Below are 24,783 nucleotides of genomic sequence, written 5' to 3'. Positions count from 1 at the left end.
ATTATTTTAAAAGCAGACAACTAAACTGTTTCAAGTTTTTACTCTTTCTTATGAGACAAGGTCTCCTTATGTAGTCCAGGCTGGGCTCAAACTTGCAGTGACCAGCATCTCAATTTTGGGGATCCACCATCCTGGATCAACTCTTTTCACTTTCATAGATGCAACGTTGGGAACACTTTAATACAAATATCTTTGTAGGGGTGGGTATCAACTATTCTATCTGAATCTTTATCCAGGCTAAGGTTACTATATAGACATATAAGAGTCTTATTGTTGGTAGCTGTCTCCAAGGGTGGGCTGCACTGCACTGGCAGTGTGAATACTCTCACTCAAGGGTGGGTGTGCACTGGCAGTGTGAGCACTCTCGCTCAAGGGTGGAAGACTATATATATATATATTTTTTTTCTGTTGCCTCCCCTCTTGTAAATTGCTTGCTTAACACCTTGGTCAGCATATTAAAGAACTACCTTCTAGTTTTTTGAGACAATTCACTTCCTGTGTACAATGGTTGCTATAACAACCTCCTAGTGTAGCATTCCATCCTCTGTGAATTCTCGCTATGGCCATAGCCAACTTTTAAAAACGCGCTTCCAGTCCTTCAAATCTTTCTCTCTCTCTTTTTTTATTGGTTATTTTGTTTATTTACATTTCAAACGTTATCCCCCTCCAAAAGCCCATCCTCCCCGTCCATCCCCCCTTCCCCTGCCTTCATGAGGGTGCTCCCCGTCCCACCCACCCACTCTTGCCCTACCACCCTAGCATTCCCCTATGCTGGGGCATCAAGCCTTCATAGGACCCAGGGCCTCTCTTCCCATTGGTACTCAACAAGGTCATCTTCTGCTACTACATATGTGGCTGGAGCCATGGGTTGCTCCATGTGTATTCTTTGGTTGGTGGTTTAGTCTCTGGGAGCTCTGAGGTATCTGGTTGGCTGGTATTGTTGTTCTTCCTATGGGGTTGCAAACCCCTTCAGCTCCTTCAGTCCTTCCCCTAACTCCTCCATTGGGGTCCCTGTGCTCAGTCCAATGGTTGGCTGCAAGCATCTGAATCTGTATTGGTCAGGCTCTGGCAGAGCCTCTCAGGAGACATCCATATCAGGCTCCTGTCAGCAAGCACTTCTTGGCATCAGCAAGTGTCTGGGTTTGGTGGCTGCAAATCTTTCTGACCAAACTTTCAGGAGCCTGCGGTGGCAAAAGCAACTGAAGGGAGGCAGGGTTTATTTTGGTTCACAGTTGGAGGGAATTGAATTCAGCATGGCAGCTGGTCACACAGTATCTACAGACAGGAAGCAGAATGACATCAATTCTGGAGTTCACTCGCTCTCCCCTTTCAGCCCAAGACCTCACGTAGTACCCACACTCAGGATGCTTCTTTCCACTCCAGTTACCCCAATCTAGACAGTTGCTCACAGACATCACCATAGATTTATTCTCCAGGTGATTCTGTGTCCTGTGAAGTTTACCGCCATGCCCGTGAAGGAAGTCTGGCTGTCTCAGCCGCAAAGTTCAAGGCCTCCTCACCAAAGCCCAGAGAGAGTTTTCAGTGTTCTGTAATCCTCCAGTGGCAACATTAAAATGTGTTCCTGGAGAGCTCTGGGGGTTTTGTGCCAGGAGCCCTTGGCTCATTCAGCCCCCACAGTTAAGCTGCTTACAGAGACAAGGGTCTCTGCTTAGTCACAGAACAGTTAGATGGCGTGAGACAGTATCTACCATATTACCCAGAGAATTGATTACGGGTTCTAGCTTTGAGTTCATTTCTAACGACAAACAAGGGATAATTTCACTTTAACGTGAAGGACTTCATTGTCGCACTAATATTTAACACCATGTCAATCAACTAATCTATACAGTGAGACCGACTCAGCTTCGAATCTGGCTCCCTATAGCTCCTGGGCTTCCTAGCTTGGAGGCTTATCTCTATATCGCTTTGTTCTTCTCAGCTGGTCACATCCTTCTCCTCTAGGTCAGAGCATCCATAAACCTGACAACGCACAGACCTTTTGGTCACTGAGTGCGCAGAGTTTTGCCACCAGCCTATTTTCCCTCTCTTGAGCTCAATAGCTCAGAGCTACCAACCTTTAAAAGCCAGAGCTTGCACCCATCACTGCACCCCCAGCAGGGAAACCCTGGGGTTGTTCTTAAATCCAGTCTTCATCCCACCTACACCCAATCAACCCTCTGTTTCCCGAAACCTTATCCACACTCCTGTCAGCACACTGGGGTTGACGGTGGCGGCTTGCTGGGACCATAACCACCGGTGCCCACCTAGAGCCACCAGCTGCCTTCCTGCCGGCTCTAAACCCCTTTGTCAACACAGCTACCAAGAAATCCCACTAATCTGTTGATCTGATGAGCCACTCACGGCTTAACCTTTCTGTTTTTGCTGCCTGGAAGCTGAACTCGGGCTCTTTAGCCGGGCATCTGAGGCCCTTCCTCAGCCTCGGCCACTTAGTCCTGAGCAACAGAAAGCGCTTGTGTCTTTCTGAGGTTCTCTTGAAGCTTCACACACACACACACACACACACACACACACTGCACTCTTTCCTGTTTCCCTCTGCTTGCTCAGGAGGGAGCTCAGGTGCCACCCAACAAGACAGCTTTGCCTGACTGCACTGGCTGAACATGGTGTTCTCTTGTGCTCACTGCAACCATGTGTGGCTTATCTTTGTACCTCTAGTCCTCGGTTCCGAGGTTGGCAAGTTCTCGGTAAATATTTGGTGAACCATCGAATTATGTAGTCTCCGAACAGCTGTGATACGGTGTTTTTAAATTCAGCAATGTTTTCCAGACTCCAGTTAGATAATAAATTCTATTGGAGTTTGATAACGTGTCTTGTAATACTCTTATTTTTACAGAACTGGTTCTCTTTTCTCAAGGTTTTATGGTTGAGTATGATAGGCAGAATCACAGTCTATGAGGATTAGATAAAGCCTTTCCATCATCCTCATGGATTATTCAGTGTGTGTGTTTGTGTGTGTATTTGTGTGTGTGTGTGTGTGTGTGTGTGTGTGTGTGTGTGTGTGTGTGTGTAGGTAGGTAGGTAAGTAGGTAGTTTCTTAGGTTAAAATTGTATTCTCTGCAGCTGGGTGGAGTGGTGTGTGCTTTTCGGACAGGCAGGTCTCTTTGAGTTCAAACCCAGCCTGGTCTACATACTGAGATAATGTCTCAAAAATTATTTTTGCTAAATGCTACTAAAGGACTAAAAGCAATTGACTGTCTGAGATCCTCCTGTGCAATCCAACATGGTATTGACTGAGGATGACTTTGAACATCTGATCCTCCTGCCTTTACATTTCAAATGCTGAGTTTACGGGCACGTGCCACAAAACGCAGTTTTATGTGGTACTGGAGATAGGACCCAGGCTTTGTCCATTCCAGGCAGGCACACTTCTGACTGAGCTGCAACCCTAGCCCTCAGTCCATCCTTAAATAGGATTTTGATGCCCCAGACTCAGAATTAAATATAGCTTTGAACAGAGGCCATTACCTTCATTAGAAATGAACACTCTTGGGCACATCTTATGCATACCTCAAGGATCTGGGAGAGACTCGGGACTTGTTCTCACTGGAGCTGTAGCTCTGACACATCAGGAGTGGGTTGAAGGGTCTTATGGCAACAGTATATATGTCTAGCTTACTTGGTATTGGGGAGATGAGCAATCTGGGCAAGACTGGTAACTATATTTGAAGTAAATTTGAATTAAAGTCACATTTGCTGGTGAAGATGCAAAAAGAAAAAGGGGACCATGTCTGTATAAAGAAACTACTGAAAAATCTTAGCATAGGCCAAGATACTGATACTTTGTAACACCGGTTCTGTTTTTAAGCCACAGAAGCTCCAGGAAAGTTTTTAAGTTCCATCTATAGGAAAGGTGCCTGAGGTGGGTTTCCTTGCAAATCTAGACGTGGGAGACTATTGAATTGACCTGATGGTTTGATTTTCACTTCCCTTAGCAAGTGTGTTACTTGGCTGAGCCCACGTTCAAAGGCTGGGCGGATTGATCCCCTGCAAGACACTTGAAGGTTAAGTAACTTCAGATCTCAGCTAATCCCACTAAGCTGCTGATACTAAATGTCGGCCGGCATTCCCGGTGCAACAGCTTCTGCATGCTCTTGGTTTGGACCTTACCTTTTGTTCAGAGAGCCACCTTGGAGCTATGTGGCTCTTTGCCTGCCTGTGCCTTGTGCTTAGCTTCCTGGGAGGAGTGAATTGTACCTGCCCTTCTCAGTGCTCCTGTGAATATCACGGCAGACACGAAGGCTCAGGATCAAGGTACGCCTCTCTCCTTGCTACTAATATTCTGATTATCCTGGTTAAATTAAAAAAGGACCCAGACTGATCAGCCTAATTTTATGAGGGCAAATTATTTGTTAAAAATGAGAGGCAGTTTAAACTTGTGAGACTTGGTTCAGTTTTTATTAGCTGGTTGTCTAACGCCTTACTATTCTTATTGTGGGCAATACCTACCTCTCAGAAGCCTCACACGGGTCTCTGACATTCCAAAAGCACTTCCTGTCTTACAAACATGTTTGTTATACCTATGTGCACATGATACCCTTCTCTGGAGAGCAAACCATGTTCCATGGTGGGGCGGGAGCTCAGACTTGTTACAGAAAGCACAGAGAGGGAGGTTGGGTAGGAGCTGTGGGCTTGTTGACGTCGTCCGCTACCAGTGCTTCCGATTGCACCTGAGGATTACTAACAACTTGGTGGTAGGAGAGCAAGAGTGAAGTTGGTGAGGTTGATTTATGAAAGTGAAGATGTCTGGAAAATACCACCTGTCGCAGATTTTGTTAGGCCCTCATAGACGTTGTTAAGTCTCTATGTTGCTTTAACACAGCAAAAATTATAATTTGTTTAGGATGCACATAAATCCTTTTACATATAGGCAAATAGAAAACAGAACTCTTACTAGCCAAATATGGGAGACTCTGGTTTTTTAAGAGTATTTTTCAGAGTATTTACTAAAATAAAATAAATGCATTCTTGTGATTTTGCTAGTTGAAATAATGAGTTTCTGAAGCAAAGCCTAATATAAGAATAATGCAACTTTAATCAAATAATAATTAAAATTTAGCTATATTGATAATTAATTAATATAGCTCAATGGTACAACACACACCTGACAGGTCTAAGGACAGGCATCTGATGCCCAACACAGAAGACAATGATGTTGAAGATGATGACGACGACGATGATGATGGTAGTGGTGATGATGGCGATATTGATGTTGATGATGTTTCAATTAAATTTCTTTGTGAATATTTTTTAGTCAACCCTGGTACCCTTTTTGAGACATTTCCTGAGAAGTAAGATGCAGTGGAAACAACACGGGTTAGCACCTGTTATCCCAAAGATTTACAGCACTCAATGACCAGGCCAAGGAATTTCTAAAAACATTGCCAGAATGTCTTCTTCTCTGTGGTGGCCCCATTATGGTGGGTCCTACAAACGCCATGGAACATTATGTCTGATTAGATCTCTCAGAGGATGCTAGTTCAATACCTGTCATGTGTAAGTGAGGAAACAAAACTGCCCAGGGACAAGTGACTGAGTCGTCCTGGGTCTCAGCACCCCTGATGCAGTCAGTGAGCCAATCAAGGTGCAGCTCAGCTTCTCCCTGTGATGGCTGAAATGCTTACCTCAGGAGTGCATCCTGCCACCATGCTGGGGCAAAGCAACACAGAGGTTTGTGAAGTGCCCCAGAGACATGCTGAGGTTCACACAGTCTTCTAAAGTAACAGAAAGAATGTGTCCCCAGCAGTGACTTGTGGCTCCACCCTGCTTGCCCCTGTGGACTTCATGGGCTATCTGTGTTAAATTCACGGGCTTGCTGGGAAGTGTTTACCTGATGGTCATTTTATTGTGACCAATCACAATCCGGACATTGTTTTCTTTTCAAAGCTGCTTATTCAGGTTGGGAATTCAGATGGGTGTGGGGAATCAATAGGCAGTTTTGAGGCTGGAATGACTCTAAAATCTGAGATTCCTCACATTTAAACCCATGGGTCAGGTTCTTTTTCTACTCTATTAGTACTAACAAACAAGTTCAGAGAATGACTTGAACAAGGACTGCCAAAAGGAATATGTTTGGTTTCTGGTCTATTCCTTCTGCAGAAAGAAATGCGTTGACATCTGCCCCTGCCTCCATAAGTGGTTCTCTCATAAAAGGGTCAGTTTATTATTATTTTATTTTATTTTAACGATAGGCTCTCATGTAGTCTGGGCTACCTTGGAATTCTCTGTGCCTCAGAATATCTTGACTGTCTAATTCTCCTACCTCTGACCCCTGATTAATGTGACTACAGGTGAGCACCATGCCTGGTATACGCTGTGCTGAGGACCTAATGAAGGGATTGCAGCATGCCAGGCAAATACTCTATGACAGAGGTCCATCCCAAGCCCCAGTTCACGGCTTTGGTCAGATTCTTCTAACACTGGTGATTTTTTTAAACGAGATTCACTTTGGAGTCTGACAGAAGCAGGCTGGACAGGTCGTTCCATAGCATCCCACGGGCTGGTTGGCAGGGAGACATTGTCTACCACTGGAGGGCACGGATCATTTTAGATGTTTAATCAGTTGTTGGTAACAGCAGCAAATGCTGGCTGAGAACTTATGTGCCAGGAACACATAGAATTTTACATCCATTTAAGTCAATCATAAGCTGACAACGGGGTGATGGGGACGTGCGTTGGGTGAAGCAGCAGTCTCCAGCCACAGTGAAGACAGAAGAGCTCGACTTCCTTTATTCTGTTATCCACTATCCTCCTCTTGGGGAAGCCATGATGACTGACAAAGAAATGGATATGAGCAGTGTTTCTAAAGCCTGGCACGAAAAACCTCTATAAATGTCCATTAACACCACGACATTGCTCATAATTGATCAATTTTAACGATGAAAATGTCCATTCTGTATGGTTCAGTCAAATGGTTTCCACATTGTGGTAATGTTGAGGAAGGAGATGATGATGATGGTGGTGATGATGATGGTGATGATGCAATATTGACATTATGGATAAATAGGCTTCCAGAGTAAACAAATGTTAGGTAGAAACCAGGAGGGAATGAAAGACACGCATGTTTCATACAAGGCTTTTAAAGTGAGTCACGGGGAGTAGATCTTCTCACATTGCTCTTGTGATGGCAGGTCGGTGTTGTGTAACGACCTGGATATGAATGAAGTCCCAACAAACCTTCCCGTGGACACCGCGAAGCTCCGTATAGAGAAGACCGTGGTCCGCAGGATCCCCGCCGAGGCTTTCTACTACCTGGTGGAGCTGCAGTACCTCTGGCTGACTTACAACTCGGTGGCCAGCATAGAGACCAGGAGCTTCTACAACCTAAAGCAGCTGCACGAGTTGCGTTTGGATGGGAATTCTCTGACCGAGTTCCCGTGGGCGTCTCTGCTGGACATGCCCCACCTGAGGACGCTGGACTTGCACAATAACAGAATAACAAGTGTGACAAATGAGGCGGTCAGATATCTCAGGAACCTTACCTGCTTGGATTTGTCAAGCAACAGACTAACCACACTGCCACCTGATTTCCTGGACAGCTGGTCTCATTTAGCGATGACACCTTCTAGAAGCCCGGACCTTCCACCGAAAAGAATTATTCTTGGTAGGTTTGAAAGCTCCTGGGCATCTTATGCATAGGTGCCTTGTTATGTAGTTTTAAGGGTGTGTGGGGGCGCATGCATGTGCGTGTGTGTTCGTATGTGTGTGTGTGTGTGTTCGTGTGTGTGTGTGTTCATGTGTGTGTGTTCATGTGTGTGTGTGTGTGTGTGTGTGTTCGTGTGTGTGTGTGTGTGTGTGTGTGTGTGTGTGTGTGTGTGTGTGTGTATGAGACCAAGGATTTAATTCAAGGTCTTGCACCTGCTAAGTATATAAGCATACATCACCGAGTTACACTCCACCTCCTGAATTCAGTTAATCTATACATGCTTAGCTGTGTTTCCTGTAATATGTAATGGTATGTGAGCACATGTATGTGCATGTATGTGTATGTGCATGGGGAGAAAGCTGCTCTCGATCTGAGAGTTTACCTGCTACACTCATATGATCACACCAGTGTACACACAGCTACTCTCTGCTGCTCTGTTCTTACTGGGTCCTTCAGGGTGGACGGGGTACCATTGCTTTTGTTAAACCTCTCCACAGAGGGCTAGACAGGGCTGCACAGAAAAACCCTATCTTGGTGCGGGGTGTTGGAGATTCTATATGCTCTTCTGGTCTTGGGTCATACCTGTGGAAAGGACCGTTTAATAATATTTACAGATAAAGTCGTAAGACACAGTTAAGCCATTTGCTCCGATTCGCGGTGGGGACGCTGAGGTAGGAGTCTAAGTCCCGTGGGCCTGTTCCCATTTCTCTGTGACGTGGTGTGGAGTGTAAGTTCACTTGGACGATCTTTTCAGATTGTGTCTTTAATTAAAAGAGAAGAAGTAGGGACAAGCTTTGAGTTGTTCTCTCCATCTAGGTGAGTAAAAGCACCAACTTAGAAAGAACATTTTAATGTACGGATAAAACCCTAAACTGGAGTTGTGGAATTCAGGTTAAAAATTATAGTGCTGGTAGGTTTCCAGCTCTTTACACAGGCACGTATGTAAGACATCATCTACTGTTGAACCTTAGAGGGACAACCTAATAGTTAGACAAAGCACCAAATGTTTATTCAGTGTTGTTTTTTCTTTAATTGGTGCCCAATCACTTGTAAACATAGTAGAATTTGCCTGAAGGGCAGGGGCAGTCTGAATGTTTTCACAGAATTCCCCAAAGGCATTAATTTAGTTCAACAACCATTTCCAATACCTATGGATACACCCTGACTTCTTGCCATCACAACAGCCTGGCAGGGGTGGGGGGCAGGTCTATAACTGTCACCCCCTCTTTTACAGCCGGGAAGGAGGTAGCATCAAGTCTCAAATTTGTCATTCATCTCCACAGACATCATTGATCTTTTATAAGTTTTTTTTTAATTGAGGGACTGACATATACTCTGTACATTGTGAAGTGCAAGATCTGAAGTATACAATTCAGTAAATTCTTACAGAGGCATGCCCTTGACAACGATACCTTCATCAAGACACAGGATATTCCATCACTTAACATGGCCATGATCCTCATCTCTCGCGCTCGTGCCGCTGTCACATTGTGGAGCCGCTATGCTGATTTCCATCTCCTGCTCTAGCAAGCTACAGGAATGGCGCCTCCTGTGCCACGCATGCCCGTGCCTGGCTTCTGCCCCTCGGCAGCTGTTTCCAAGGCTGACCCATTCATGTCACCTGTCAGCGGTGTCTTATTGCAGAACTTCACTGTACGAACCAGTGTTCAGCCTTCCCCTGATTGGGCACTTTACCCTTTCCAATTTGGGGGCCTTTATGAATTTAAATACTCTCATACAACTTTAAATGCTCCCACAAAACGGTCTTATGTGGTGTGTATTTTTATTTCTCTTGCATAAGTACCTAAGGTCAACACTGCTGTGTTAAAGAGTGGCGGAGTGTGTACGTTTTAAAGAAACTGCCCAGATGATGATTGAGAAGCTAATTTAAAAAAAAAAATGGTGCCAGGTACCACAAGAGTAACAGAATTGTGCTGTTTTCTCGGGTTTTGTTTTTTTACTTTTTTTTTTTTTAATGGAGTGTGCTGGATGTCTCTACAGTTTTGTTCAGATGACTGCAGAACCTGGAAAAGCTGTTGCTGCTGTTGATGCATAACACACTGCTATTATTGGTCTTTTTATATAAATATAAATATATATATACAGATATATAATTTGAATTTTTGGAAACTTTAGCTGTGCTGTCAACTTTGGAAAAAAGTATCCCCGTTTACTGTGTTGAGTTGGCACTGTACAGAAATTAACAGCCATATTGGTCTAGAAATGTTGAACTTAAGTTTTTTCCATTTGTACAGGGGTAACGCACTGTATTAAATATGTAAGGTCTTATCTACGTGGGTTTGATTACAAAAACTAATAAAGTATTCTCTAAATTTAAAAAAAAAAAGAAACTGCCCATTTTCCAAAGCGGGTACTTAGCGCTATGCCTTGCCCTGGCCCTGTGGGACAGCCTGGTTGTTCTGTGTCCTCCCGTACACTTCGCAATGCCGAGCCTTTATTTCAGCTCTTCCGGGGAGTCAGCAGACCAATCAAGTAGCTGAATCATTTCGCTTTGCCTTAGTGACTAATGATGTCACACCAGGTTACCGGTTTTTCTCCCCAATCATTTGCACGTAATCCTCCACGCACGTACTCTCTGTCCAGGTCTTCTGCTGTTTTTAAGGGTCATTTTCCATTGGCCTTTACCACTGGATCTATCTCTTTAATCGATTATGTGAATTATAAACACTTTCATTCTGGCTGACCCATTCACATCTATGTAGTGTATTTGGTAAGGACTATTTAAAATTTGATGGCAAGTGACTTATTATTATTTTACTCTTAGAGCTTCCTGGGAACCGTTTCAGAAATATCTCTGCACCACAAGATGACAGAGAGACTCTGCTTTCTTTATAGGCAGAGTCTTTAAATTCAGTTTTTAGCGTTATGTCCTTATCTTCTATGCTTACGACTTAAGGCTCACCTCAGAAGAGTCTCTGCGCAGGTGCAAAGCAGGGCATCATTTGTGAAGAGGCTTTCCTTTCCCATCGCACGGCTCTACACCGCAGCCTACACAAAGCTAAACGGGGTCTCTTCTCTCTTTGAAGAGAATAATAAGCTTCGTACAGGGATCTGTTTCTGACTTCCCAAACACACACTGAAATAGCCAATTTAATCCAACTATTCCGATGCATAAAAAATACTGAATTTCTCTCTGAGAAGGGATAAAGCCGCAACCAGTGGCCCCATCCAAGAACTGTCGTGAAGTTATTAATGCAAATCACTGTGTATTTCCTTCAAGGAATTCAAGTAACAGTTTAACCTTAGCAGCTTCTTGTACCTTTATCCCCACGAGGAAGAACACCAGGCAGACGAAATGAACTGGGTCAGTTCTCATATAACTACGTTTAATTCGCATCTTAAAAATCTGCAACTTGGACCTTAGATGTTTAGATGGAAACAAACAGACTTCATGTTATTGAGGAATTAGAAAATCTTTCCTCTTGGTTTATATAACTTTCCTATGTAACCAGTAGGGCTGACTTTTAATTTTTTCATAACTGACACATTTTAATAATTGTTTTAAAGTATGAATGGAGCGGTTAATGTTCTAACTCTTGAATATTTCCCTGTACAGGTGTCTGCACTCCAGACAGCTTAGAGCCATTGCCCAAATGTGTGGATATTTTTAGTTGACAGAGATGAATTGTGCTAGAAGGTTTATTAGATTAGGAGGCTAAAAGAAATGTGGGGCTAGTCAGGACTCTAAGAGACTTAAGAAATCAAAGAGGTAATCTCTTTGTGCTTTAGCTGGTGTGGAATCAGAAGAAAAGAATCATCGTCATCCCAAGGTGGCCAAGAGCTGAGTGTGGTGTGAGTCACAACAAGGTGGCCTACTGAATGCTTTAAGATCCAGACACTTGAGTTCAAATCCTGCCTGCCCGGTTGTGTAACCTTAGACAAGTTTCCCTCTTTCTTGAGCCCCTGAATTTCCTTTCATTAGAAGAAGAGAGAGGATTGAAGGGGTTGAAGGGGCTGAAGGGGCTTGCAACTATGAACAACAATACCAACCAACCAGAGCTCCCAAGGACTAAACCACCATCCAAAGACTACACATAGACTGACCCATGGCTCCAGCTGCATATGTAGCAGAGGATGGGCTTGTTGGGCACAAATGGTAGGAGAGGCTCTTGGTCCTGCCAAGACTAGATTCCCCAGTGTAAGGGAATGTCAGGGCAGGGAGGCGGGAAGGGGTGGGTGGTTGGGGAGGGGGAACACCCTTATAGAAGAAGAGAGAGGGGTGTGGGATGGGGGGGTTATGAACAGGAAACCAGGAATGGGGATAGCATTGAAATATAAATTTAAAAATTTCAATAAAAAAGAAAGTATAGATGTAAGCTATAAAAAGGTTTTATTAATAAGAATATAAGGGTTCTGACTGTGGGTAGTGATATTTGACAAGTAATAAAACTATATATGTAAAATTTATTAAGAAGAAGAAGAGGAGGAGGAGGAAGAGGAGGAGGAAGAAGAGGAAGAGGAAGAGGAAGAGAAGGAGGAGGAAGAGGAGAAAGAGGGGGAGGAGGAGGGGGAGGAGGAGGAGGAGGAAGAGGAGGAGGATTGTGGGTTGTGCTGCAGTTACTCTCCTCATGCTTTTGGGAGAACCTGATTCTGTTTAGTGTTCTTATTTGCTATTACTTTTTGAGGCATTGGAATTTTATTCAGAAATTCATTGTTTATGCCTGTATCTTGACATTTCCTCTGGTAGCTTCATTGCTTCAGGTCTTACATTAAATATGTCGGATCTGTTTTGGAATGGTATCTATACAAGTTGATGCAGAAGGATCATTTTAGAACAGTGGTTCTCAACCTCCCTAATGCTGTGGCCCTTTAATACAGTTCTTCATTGTGGCAACCCCCAACAATAAAATTATTTTTGCTTCCTAATTCATAACTGTAAAATGTGTTGGGAGATAGAGTTTGCCAAAGGGGTCAAGATCTACATGTCGAGAACCACTGTTTTAGAGGTTTTTCTGGTTTAGCGAATCATAATATTTAACTTTTTCTAAATCTCCTTTTCTTCTGTGAAGTATATTCTTTTCCTATCTCTCATGTGTGTGTGGATCTCTTTTTCTCCTATGATATTCGTAAGATTCCTCCCGATGTCTTCTGCAGTAAATTGTGCAGTGGTTGTAAGTTGTGTTTGTGTTTAACTTGGAAGCTCTGTTCATCCATCAGTTTTAAGAGACAGCTTTGCTAGGTTGGCGAATATCTGCTCTCAGCATTTGTAATGCATTACTCCATGACCGCCAAGTTCCGTCCTGAGAGGCTGTTATTCTGATAGGTGACTTCATGGCGTAACTTTGTGCTTGACAGTTGGTGCTTTCGGCTTACAGCTTTCGATATCTTTCCTTGTTCTGTATTCTTGAAATTTTAACTATCATAGAACACAGAGAGGTTCTTTTCTTCTCACATCTAGTTGGGACAGGTTTCCCCCTGTAGTAGGGAAGTTTTCTGCTAAACTACATTACTTTTAAACTGTATCTTATCTTTTTCTGTGTCAAAGCTTTGGGTGTTTGGTTTCTTAGACATGCCTCAGAGAGCTTGAAGGTTATGGTGATTGTCTCCTGTGTGTGTGTGTGTCTGTGTGTGTGTGTGTGTGTGTGTGTCTGTGTGTGTGTGTGTGTGTTTGTGTGTCACTATCCAAATGTAATATCTCATCACTCTTGTCTCCAATGCCTGATATTCTTCTCCTGGATTTATTCTTTTGGTGACACTCTCTGATGACTTTGAATCTTTTTTTTTTTTTTTCCGGAGCTGGGGACCGAACCCAGGGCCTTGCGCTTCCTAGGTAAGCGCTCTACCACTGAGCTAAATCCCCAGCGATGACTTTGAATCTTGTCTTGTATTTGAACTGTCTGTCAGGTCTCTTTTCAGAATCTTTACCTCACTAGAAAATTTCTCATATAAGACTTGGATTGACTTTTTCAGTCATCTGTTTATTGGTATTTTCAAGGAGGTCGTTATTTTCAAAATTAGACTTTTGAGTTGCTTGTCCGGCAGTTCTGTCATTTTGATATTGTTGATCTTTGGAGTCATATTGCTTGACTATTTGCACACTTCTTGTGTTTCCTGGTCACAATGATGTGCCCTACTGCATTGGCTGTGTCTTCTAGCTTTATATGAAAGGTCTTTCTTTTTTTTTTTTACATACTTTTAAACTAGTTTTGCATGTATGTAGGGTTCTCACATGTACACATTTCACATGTATACATTTCACATGTACACTTTGCTCATATTCACACACACACACATGCACGCATGCACACACACACACACACACTGACCTCCCTTCCATACCTCTCACTCCTCTTTTGCTCGTCTCCTTCCTTCCCAAATCATCCTCCCACTGCCTTCAGGCTGCATTTCATTTCCATGTCTCTCCTCCCCACTCACAGTATCTCCCTCCCCTCTCCTGGTCCCTTTTCTATTTTCGTGACCTATACATACATATATGTATCTACCCAGATTCTGAATGAAAACACACAGTGCTTGTCTTTCCGAGCCTGGCTTATTTCATTAACACAATGGTTTCCAACTCATCCAATTTCCTGAAAAAAAAATGCCATGATTCTGCTTTTTCTTTGCATCTGGAAAAGCATCTGTTGTGTGTATGCACCACATTCTGTTTATCGTCTTGTCTGCTGGTGGATATCCATGCCGGTTCCATGTCTTGGCTATTGTGATAGTATGACAGACAGTAGACATGAGTATGTGTGTGTCCAAGGTGTGCTGACATAGAGTCCTTTGGGTGTGTCCCCTGTAGGGATACTCCTGAGCGATTTGGTAGTCTAATGTTTTTTTGCTTGTTTACTTGTTTGTTTTCTGGGGCCTCCACAGTGACTTCCATAGTGGCTGCTGTAGTTTATACTCTTGCCAGCCAGGTATAAGGGCTAACATAGAGTCTTTTAGGGAACAACCTTCTCTTGAGGATTCAACCCCCACGTACACTCAGAGGAGAAAGCAGATGTCTACTGCTGAGACACTATGCAAGGAAACATATAAAGAAAATTTATTAAAACTTACCAATAAAGCCTTTAATTGGGGGGTTCCTTACAGCTTCAGATCATCCATGATTGTCATGATGGGAAGTGGGGTGGCAGGCAGACCTGCTGAGTGCCTACAGCTGATCCATATGCCTGTAGCAGACTGGATCTGCTCAACCCCAGTGACACACCTGACCCAACAAGACCACACCTCCCAATCCTTCCCAAACAGTTCCACCAGCAAGGGACCAAGTGTTTAAATAAATGAGCCTACAGTGGTCATTCTCATTCAAATCTCACCAGACTACAGCAACAGAAACAACAACAACAACACACAATGACAAACAATGGCGGGGTGGGCGGGAAATGGAAGCAACAACTATTTTAGAACAGCTTGTCTGTTTCTGCTCCTACCTGGTTAGATAGTCCTGGAGCCAGTGCTTCCCTATTGGGAAGCTTTCGGGACTTTTCTCCTTCTCCCATTTACTGAAGACCCCACCAAGGGAGACCCTTCCCAGACAGTTGTGTTTCTCAGTACACCGCATGGAGGAAGCCAGTTGAGCACTAAGAGACCAAACAAGCAATGGTCCATGCATGTCTTCTCTCTGCTTATGACTGTGGATGTGATGGTTTAAGAATCCACCTTGACTTCTCTATGATAATGGACTCTTAAACCAAATATTTCCTCCCCAACCCCCGCTTTTGGGCAGTATACCTTATTACTCCAACAGGAATGAAACCAGGACAACTTGTTTTTACTTTAAATCTAGTGAATTACTTAACTAATATTTATAAAACCAATTCATCAGTTAGACACAGGTCCCACTATTGAGCCCTGGCCGGCCTAGAACTTGCTATATAGAGCAGGCTAGTCTTGAACTCATAGTTTATGAGATCTGTCTTCCTTTATCTTCTGAGTACTGGGATTAAATGGATTTACCACCACACCTGGCCCACCTTGTTCTTATGAGCAGGCACCTTTCATGCCTCAGCTGATGAATAACAATGTTACAATGTTACAGATCAGGCATTCTACCATACCACTCTGCTATTCTGGTGGTAACTGATTGCAGTGTTAATTTGCTGATCAAGCTTAAATTTCTCCAATCCATGATTATTATTTTTATTTTATAGACGGACAAAACGTTATTTCTGGAGAGAGGGAACTCGAGATTTCTCAGTTTTCTCCTCTTGCAGATGAAGAGGTAGGGGCTCAGGAGACTGCTCTATCAGGCTTCCTGGCCCCATTTAGAACCTACGCATAGTAGGGCTGGTGAAGATGCCATTTCCTCCCCACCTCCACTCATCTTCCACATCACATTTAAACCTGCCCTGAGTATATCCAATCAGCTGGCGTTTACAACAGTGGATGAATACCCAGGCGTCTAAGAATGAAGTGAGGTTGAAGCTCGATTGTATTTGTTTGCTGTAGAGGTGTGCTGATCTTACAATTTAACCTCTGCCAATAGCCAGAAAGTGTGGCTTAGAGAAGAGAAAATCTGTGTATACCAACAACAGCTCTGTGTTAGCTATAGCTTATTCACAATTTGAAACTTTGAATCAACAATGGGTTTAAGGTATTATGTTTAGGAAGGATGGTTAAAGTTTATAGATATAATTTTTTTAAGATTTATTTATTTATTATATATAAGTACACTGTAGCTGTCTTCAGATACACCAGAAGAGGGTATCAGATCTCTTTACAGATGGTTGTGAGCCACCATGTGGTTGCTGGGAATTGAACTCGGGACCTCTGGAAGAGCAGTCAGGTGCTCTTAACTGCTGAGCCAACTCTCCAGCCCCCAGATATAATTTTTTTATCACAACCTTTTTCAGGTAGTTTACATGAATTAGTAAGTTAACATGTATGTACATCCGTGGCAGAGCAGCCGTCCTTACATACATTCGAGAGAGGTTGTTGCTACTGTCTAATGTTGTGGAGAACATTAGAATTGGAGTTTCAGTCTAGATATTAGGTTTTGTACTCAAATTTAGTTATTCAACATAAGAAAGAAAGAAAGAAAGAAAGAAAGAAAGAAAGAAAGAAAGAAAGAAAGGAAGGAAGGAAGAAAGAAAGAAAAGAAAGAAAGAAAGGAAGAAAGGGGAGCTGGAGAGATGGCTCAGCGGTTAAGAGCACTGACTGCTCTTCCAGAGGTCCTGAGTTCAAATCCCAGCAACCACATGGGGGCTCACAGTCATCTGTAATGGGATCTGATGCCCTCTCTTTTCTGGTGTGTCTGAAGATAGTGACAGTATACTCAGATACATAAAGTAAATAAATTAATTTTTAAAAAGAAAGAAAGAAAGAAAAACAAATAAACCAAGAAGTCTGCTTACGGCACGCAACCAGGTGAAGGCACCAATATTCCAAAGAAAAGAGAACTAGTCATAGATTCACAGGATTTAATGTAAGAGGAGAGGATTCAAGGTTATTCACCCATAGGAGAAAAACAAACTTCTCAAATAGGAGATTAAAAAGTAACCAGTCCTGGCAGGAAAGGGAGCCCCCGTGACCTGCTGTTACAGCACCGGTAGGCAGAAGAGAAAATGTAGGGCCTACGAACCAGCAGTTCTGTGTCCAGCTCTCTCAGAGTTCCACAGTTCTACGTTCTCTTCTCAGCTCAGATCCCAGACCGTCAGCAAAAGCTGTAACTACAATTCTCCAAGGCCAGCCCTGTCTCAAGCTTGTGAGGAAGCTGTTGGTTAGAGGACAGCGTCTCTAGTAGGACGTTTGTCCTACTGCATGTTCTGAAGAACCACGCTGAATGCCGTTCTTAGTCTGGTCATTTAGAAGAGGCTGGGGATGAGCCAAGTGTCTTTGGTTACACTGAATGCTTCCTCAGCCTCAGCCTTCACTATTTGCAAGAAGCTCTGTCCCCAGATCAGCTTTGATTCCGTAGGGGCATTCACGTTAGGAGAGAACGTTCTTCTGCATAAGCATGCGTTCTATCCTTCGCACTTACCCCCGATGACAATGCCACCAACCCTTCTGCCATTCCACAACAAGGATTTTTCTTTTCCTTTCTGGAAACTGTAAATCACTTTCCTTTAAGCTCTCAATGACAGGATCCTTGAGAGTCAAATGGTGTCAGCTCACAGTCCCCAAAGCTGAGGCAGATACTGAAGATACTCCCGGTTGGAAACCTTCAGCCTGTATGTTCCTTGCTGCTGTCCCTCTTGTGCTGAGATTCGGGCACATCCCTTTGGTGGCCACCACATATGGCATCCATGCAAAGTCGCTTTCTGGTCTTAACTCCTCCTATTGCTGGTTCTGATTCCACAAGCCTCATTTTTATCTCAGTTTGTCTTCCAGTTACACAAACCCATGACCCATTCCAGGCCGTGCTGGCAGCTCTTAGCACTCTGTGATGGGCTGGAAGGCACTCTCTGAGTACTCCAGGACTATGTATCTCTGTCCTATACTTATGGCATTCTGAGGTACCCGGGTTCAATGACCAGGAGCGGGGCAGTGAGTGAGATATAAGTGAATAAGAAAAAAAAATATATATACATATATAATATATTCCAATATATATGCTCATTTTATATATGTGGGGTGTGTGTGTGTGTGTGTGTGTGTGTGTGTGTGTGTGCGCGCACACATGGATTGTTGGTATTAAGTGAAAATAAAGGTTAGTATATAAAACATTAATTAATTAGCTCTACTCAAATTGCCCCACTGGCAGCAGCATGCATTCCTCAACACCCGCCAAAATGCTCTGGATTCTTGAACACACACACACACACACACACACACACACACACACACACACACACGGCCTTCATTTTAATATGCCTTAAACAGCACAATGGCTGGGCCACTCTCAAACTTCTGCATAGCTGATGCCTCCAGTCTGATGCTCCTGAATCATTCCTTACTAAAATCTGTCCTCCATCTTTGCTACCCAGACCCAAGCCGGGGAGAGGCCCCTGGGGATGCTTTTCCCTGGCTCCCACATGGCTGATTCTCTGTCTTTCACAGCTCTCATCTTCAATCCTATCCTTTCCTGGCATGGCGATTTTAACCTTCTCCTTCCAGCGGTAAAGTCCCACCTCTGTCTCCCTGCCCAGCCACTGGCTGCTGGCAACTTTATTTACCAATTAGAACCAACTGGGGGCAGGGACTGTCAGGAATTCACACGCGGATGCATGAATTCCTGTGTAATTTGGGACCCCAGGTAACATAATATAAGCAGTAAACCCACAAGTGTAACGAGTGGAGGAAGTGCTAGGTATGCCAGTGACTGTATCTGTCCATCCAAGAACTTTTTTCTTGGATATTTTATGTATTTACATTTGAAATATTATTCCCCTCCCCCTGCTTCTGTAAGGATGCTCCATTCCCACCCACCCACTCCCACCTCAACGCCCCGACCTTCCCCTACATTGGGGAAACGAGACTTCACAGGACCAAGGGCTTTTCCTCCTATTGATGTTGGACAATGACATCCTCTGCTACATATGCGGCTGGAGCCATGGGTTCCTCCATGTGTACTCACTGACTAGTGGTTTAGTCCTTGATAACAAGGACACATGCTCCACTATGTTCATAGCAGCCCTTTTTTTTTTTTTTTTGGTTCTTTTTTTTGGAGCTGGGGACCGAGCCCAGGGCCTTGCGCTTCCTAGGTAAGCGCTCTACCACTGAGCTAAATCCCCAGCCCCATAGCAGCCTTTTTAATAATAGCCAGAAGCTGGAAAGAACCCAGATGTCCTTCAACAGAGGAATGGATACAGAAAATGTGGTACATCTACACAATCAAAAACAATGACTTCATGAAATTCTTAGGCAAATGAATGGAACTAGAAAATATCATCCTGAGTGAGGTAACCCAATCACAGAAAAACACTCATGGGGGGCTGGGGATTTAGCTCAGTGGTAGAGCGCTTACCTAGGAAGCGCAAGGCCCTGGGTTCGGTCCCCAGCTCCGAAAAAAAGAACCAAAAAAAAAAAAAAAAAGAAAAAAGAAAAACACTCATGGTATGCGCTCACTGATAAGTGGATATTAGCCCAAAAGCTTGGAATACCTAAGAAAAAAATTACAGATTATGTGAAGCTCAAGAAGAAGGAAGACCAGAACATGGATGCTTCAATCCTTCTTAGAAGGGAGAACAAAATGCTCACAGGAGGAAATGCAGGGACAAAGTGGAGCAGGAACTGAAGGAAAGTCCTCCAGAGACTGCCCCACCTGGGGATCCATCCTATATGCAGCTCCCAAACCCAGTCACTATTTTGATGCCAAGAAGTGCTTACTGACAGGAGCCAGATATGGGTGTCTCCTGAGAGGCTTTGCCAGAGCCCTATTGATACAGATGAGGGTGGTTGCAGCTAACCATTGGACTGAAAACAGGGGCCCCAATGGAGGAGTTAGAGAAAGGACTGAAGGAGCTGAAAGGGTTTGCAACCCCATAGGAGGAACAACAATACCAACCAACCAGATGCCACTAGAGCTCCCAGGGGCTAAACCTACCTCCCATAACTTTAATGAGAGAGATAATGTGGCAACCTTCTGTCCCAAGGCGAGCTGTGCTACAAACTTCTCAGGATGACCCTTAATGTCCCTTTTCTTTCTGTGCTTTAGGTTTACAGGACAACCCTTGGTTCTGTGACTGTCACATTTCCAAAGTGATCGAGCTGTCTAAAGTCGCCGACCACGCTGCTGTGCTTCTTGATCCCCTGATGGTCTGCAGCGAACCGGAGTACCTCCAAGGAATCGCGTTTCAGAGGGTGGAGTTGGAAAAGTGTCTGAAGCCATCCGTGATGATGTCGGCCACCAAAATCACATCTGCTCTGGGGAGTAATGTTCTGCTGAGGTGTGACGCCAAAGGCTACCCCACCCCACAGCTGATGTGGACCCGATCGGACAGCTCGCCAGTTAACGCTACAGGTATAGTTAGTCATTGGACACGGAACCCGTTTGCAAAAACCTGGACTGCAGCTCGTGTCTTTGTGTACATTTAAATGGCTAGTTAATTCGTACGACACCAGGATCATGGGATGCAAGGACATGGTTGTAGTAGTTCTGTCTTTGTTTTCAGTGGAGCCCGGGGCCTTATGCATGCTAGGCGAGTTCTCTACGGCCAAGTTACACCTTCCGCTATAAATTCAAAGGAAATTTTGTTTCAACACTTAGAATAAAACCCAGGGCCTTCTGTACTATATTCCTAGTTCTATGGATGCAAGGGAATTCAACAGTGCGTTTTATTGATTAATATTTTATCACTTTATAGAAATACCTAAAAAATAATCGATCAAACCATTTTCTTTCCTTAGGTAGAAATTTCATGTGACGTAAATACACGATTGCTAGCGAGACTTTTGTCTTGTTCTGTTATCTTGGATAGACTCATTTTAAACTGTAAAACATAAGAAACATACTCAAAGACTTTCATATGATTTTTTTGAACAACTATTTAAATACTAAATTACACAGAGAGCTTACGGTGGAGCAAAAATACTTTTAGAAATATTAATTATTTAGATTCTTTTAAAAGTCTATGAAGATCAAGCCAGGCTTTGCCCACTGAAACAAAGATATTCTGATAATTAGAAGGATGAAGTTTTGGGACTGTTCAAAATAAAATTAGAATTGGGGTTTAAAAATTAAACTTGATGGAACAGAGAGTCAAGGTTTAATATTCCTCTAGATTGCTAGTGGGTGACCTACAGTTTAGCTCCCGAAGTTTAAGTTCACATCTGGGCTGTTGGCACCTTGCTTCCTGTAATAATATCCTTTAGGAACCTGTCTCGATTTCAGATAAAAAATTTTAATGTGTAGCAAAGAAATACTGTAATATTCTATATATCTTATATGTTACTCTGTAAAGAAGGAAGCTTATAGTTTTCTAATTTACCCGAGTCTAATATGGGATGAATGATTTAGAATAAAAGTTATAACTCCTCTAAGCCAGAAAATGACATTTTGTTCCTTCTAGGTATGGGGAAAGATGCATTTAATTAGAGCAAAAAATATTTTTTTGAGAAAGAATTAAGTAAAGTCTAATAGATTCACAGTCAAAACTGAGAGGGAGCTTTTTAAAAAAGATTTATTTATTTATTATATATAAGTACACTGTAGCTATCTTCAGACAGACCAGAAGAGGGCATTAGATCTCATTAGAGATGGTTGTGAGCCACCATGTGGTTGCTGGGATTTGAACTCAGGACCTCTGAAAGAATAGTCAGTGCTCTTAACCACCAAGTCATCTCTCTAGCCTGAGAGGAAGCTTTTCTTTTTTGCATTTTAGTTTTTTCTCCATCTTTATTAAATTGAGTATTTCTTATTTACATTTCAATTGTTATTACCTTTCCCGGTTTCCAGGCCAACATCCCCCTAACCCCTCCCCTAATATATGGGTGTTCCCCTCTCCATCCTCCCCCCTTTACTGCCCTCATCTCAACAATCCCGTTCACGGGGGGTTCAGTCTTGGCAGGACCAAGGGCTTCCCCTTCCACTGGTGCTCTTACTAGGATATTCATTGCTACCTATGAGGTTGGAGCCCAGGGTCAGTCCATGTATAGTCTTTGGGCAGTGGCTTAGGGGAGAGGAAGCTTTTAAGATTAGTTTTCTTGTCCTCTTGTTGGTCAAACGCAGAGGCATGGGCAGTACATACCATTCACCCTGTATACAACTGTATGCTGCTTGGGAGACAAAAGCTTACTATGTCCCAGATCTCCTGGTTTTCTCCCTACACAGGTTTAAACAGTCATTTTCCAAACAGACAGACTCTGCAGCACTTGGCAGGTCCTAGATTTCATGTGTACACATTTGTTTTCTTCTAGTAATTCAGGAGTCTCCAGGAGAAGGAGTCAGATGGTCCATCTTAAGCTTGACTGGTATCACGTACAGGGACGCTGGGGATTACAGCTGTAAAGCCAAAAATCTGGCAGGGACGTCAGAGGCTGTGGTTACTGTGACAGTTGTCGGTGTTGCTACGACCACCCTATCACCAGATACTTCAGAAAGAAGCCCTGGAGAGCACCCTGAACAGAACCATCCCCAGCCTGGATTAGGAAGATCAACCCCTCAGTCTAAGTCCTGGTTATGGCCAGGACTCTCTTACACTTCTTCCCACCCCACTTCCTCAGCCGCCGCTCTCTCTACATCTACACTGTCTCCTCCCCCCTCCTCTTTGCCTCCCATCTTCTCAGCTGCTTCTGCAACCACCAGTGTAAGAACCAGCATCTCAGGAAGCACCGTCAGGACTAGCCACCGGCCACCCCTGCTCCACCCCGGTGGGAAAAGCAACGCAAAGATAGAGAAGAACGGAAGGAAGTTTCCTCCACTCAGCGCAAGTAAGAAAGAAGAGTTGGCGTTGATGGATCAGGCAGCGCCAATGGAAACAAACATCACTATCAAAGACCTCAGGGTGGCCCGCGAAACCGGCGCGAGTGTGACTCTGACCTGGAGCAGTAGCAGCAGCAGCAGCAGCAGCAGCAGCAGCAGCAGCAGCAGCAGCAGCAGCAGCAGCAGCAGCAGCAGCATACAGGAGTCTGCTGTGACTGTGCTATATTCTAAGTATGGTGAGAAGGACCTGCTGCTAGTGGATGCAGACTACGGCAAGAACCAGGCGACCATAAACGGCCTGGAGCCTGGCAGTCAGTATGTGGCATGTGTCTGTCCAAAAGGAGTGGGGCCCCGAGAGGATCAGTGTATCACCTTCTCTACCGACAGAGTCGAAGGGCGGGACTCACAGTGGTCATTGCTCATCGTGGTGACCAGCTCTGCCTGTGTTATAGTCGTGCCCCTAATTTGTTTTTTATTATATAAAGTCTGCAAACTGCAGTGCACGTCAGATCCTTTCTGGGAAGATGATTTGTCAAAAGAGACGTATATCCAATTTGAGACGCTGTCACCCAGGTCACAGAGTATTGGGGAGCTCTGGACACGGAGGCACAAAGATGATGGGGAAAAGTTGCTGCTATGCTCCCGGTCCAGTGTGGACTCTCAGATGAATCTTAAAAGCGATGGCCATAGAGCGGAGTATTACTGCTGAGGTTCGACAGGTGAGGTGAACGTGAACAAAGACTTGTGGGAGCGCAGGCTACCGCGGATCATCTGTTGGGTGACTTTTGGACAGATTTCCGGGCCATCTGTGAGAATCGCAAATGGAGTATTTTTTTTATATATTTAAAAAAATTTTAGTTGAGAAACATCTCAACTAAAACAACAAATGATCCCGGTTTTTATTACAGGAAGGGCGTCTGTATAAATAATTTCCCAGTGGTATTTAAGAAGCTTGCAATGATTTTAACTTTAGGGAAATCCAGTTCCTTAAATGAATTGACAAGGAGATATCCGAGATAGGCAAACTCTGCATTTAAGAAGAGAGAATATTTTGAACAGCGGAAGAACATGAGCCTAGCCAGCCAAGACTGATTGGCCCCGAATGTTCAAAGTGCTTTCGGGTTTGCTGTGGGCATTTGCCGCCATTGCCTGGTGTGTGACTGCGATTCTAATGAAGTTTGTATCTAGAAATAGTTTTTTCCCCTCTCATCATTTGCAGTTAGATATCATTCAAATTTAGTACAAAAAAGATCATAACAAACAACATTTTCTATAGAATTAGTGGTTTTAGACTGTATGGGTCTCATAATGTGTTAACCCCTTAATTTCTTTCATTTTTCTCCTCTTTTTTTTTTTTTTTTTTTTTTGTTCTTTTTTTTTCGGAGCTGGGGACCGAACCCAGGGCCTTGCGCTTCCTAGGTAAGCGCTCTACCACTGAGCTAAATCCCCAGCCCCTTCTCCTCTTAATCTCATTGTCTTCCTTTGCTTTCTCTTCTTCATCCTTTAAAACTTCTCCCTTAAGGGTCAGGAGATACACAGCAGCCAAAGGGCTGTCTAAGCTCAGCTTTTTCAGTCTCAGTGTGTTATTTATTCTCTGGGGAGAGCAAAGGCCTTTGAGATTTCTTTGCAGTTGTTGTTGTTGTTATTGGGTATAGTGGTTTTGTCCTTTATCTTTATTTTTTCATTTGTATAGGGATTGGTGTTTTGCTCAAACATACATTTGGAGACCACGTGTGTATGCCCCATGCCCTCAGAGGATGGAAGTGGGCATTTGGTTCCCTGGGACTGGAGATTAGACAGCTCATTCTTTACTGTACGATGAATGGGTCAAAGAAAACCAAGAAAGACA

The 24,783-nt window shown here is 43.6% G+C and overlaps 1 protein-coding gene across 1 annotated transcript; it reads left to right on the top strand.

The window, feature by feature from the left end:
- The first annotated feature begins 1,136 nt into the window (after nt 1–1,136).
- Nucleotides 1,137–24,247, top strand: Lrit3 (leucine-rich repeat, Ig-like and transmembrane domains 3). Its single transcript, XM_006232007.4, has 4 exons — nt 1,137–4,272; nt 7,149–7,621; nt 20,229–20,534; nt 22,430–24,247. Exons 1-4 carry the CDS (start codon nt 4,157–4,159, stop codon nt 23,641–23,643), a joined length of 2,109 nt encoding a protein of 702 aa, XP_006232069.1. The 5' UTR covers nt 1,137–4,156; the 3' UTR covers nt 23,644–24,247.
- Nucleotides 24,248–24,783: the final 536 nt, after the last annotated feature.

The sequence above is a fragment of the Rattus norvegicus genome, chromosome 2, assembly GCF_036323735.1.
Source record: "Rattus norvegicus strain BN/NHsdMcwi chromosome 2, GRCr8, whole genome shotgun sequence".
In the NCBI taxonomy this organism is placed as follows: domain Eukaryota; kingdom Metazoa; phylum Chordata; class Mammalia; order Rodentia; family Muridae; genus Rattus; species Rattus norvegicus.
The sequence above is the reverse complement of the archived record's forward strand: the minus strand, read 5'-3'. Positions and strand labels throughout refer to the sequence as shown.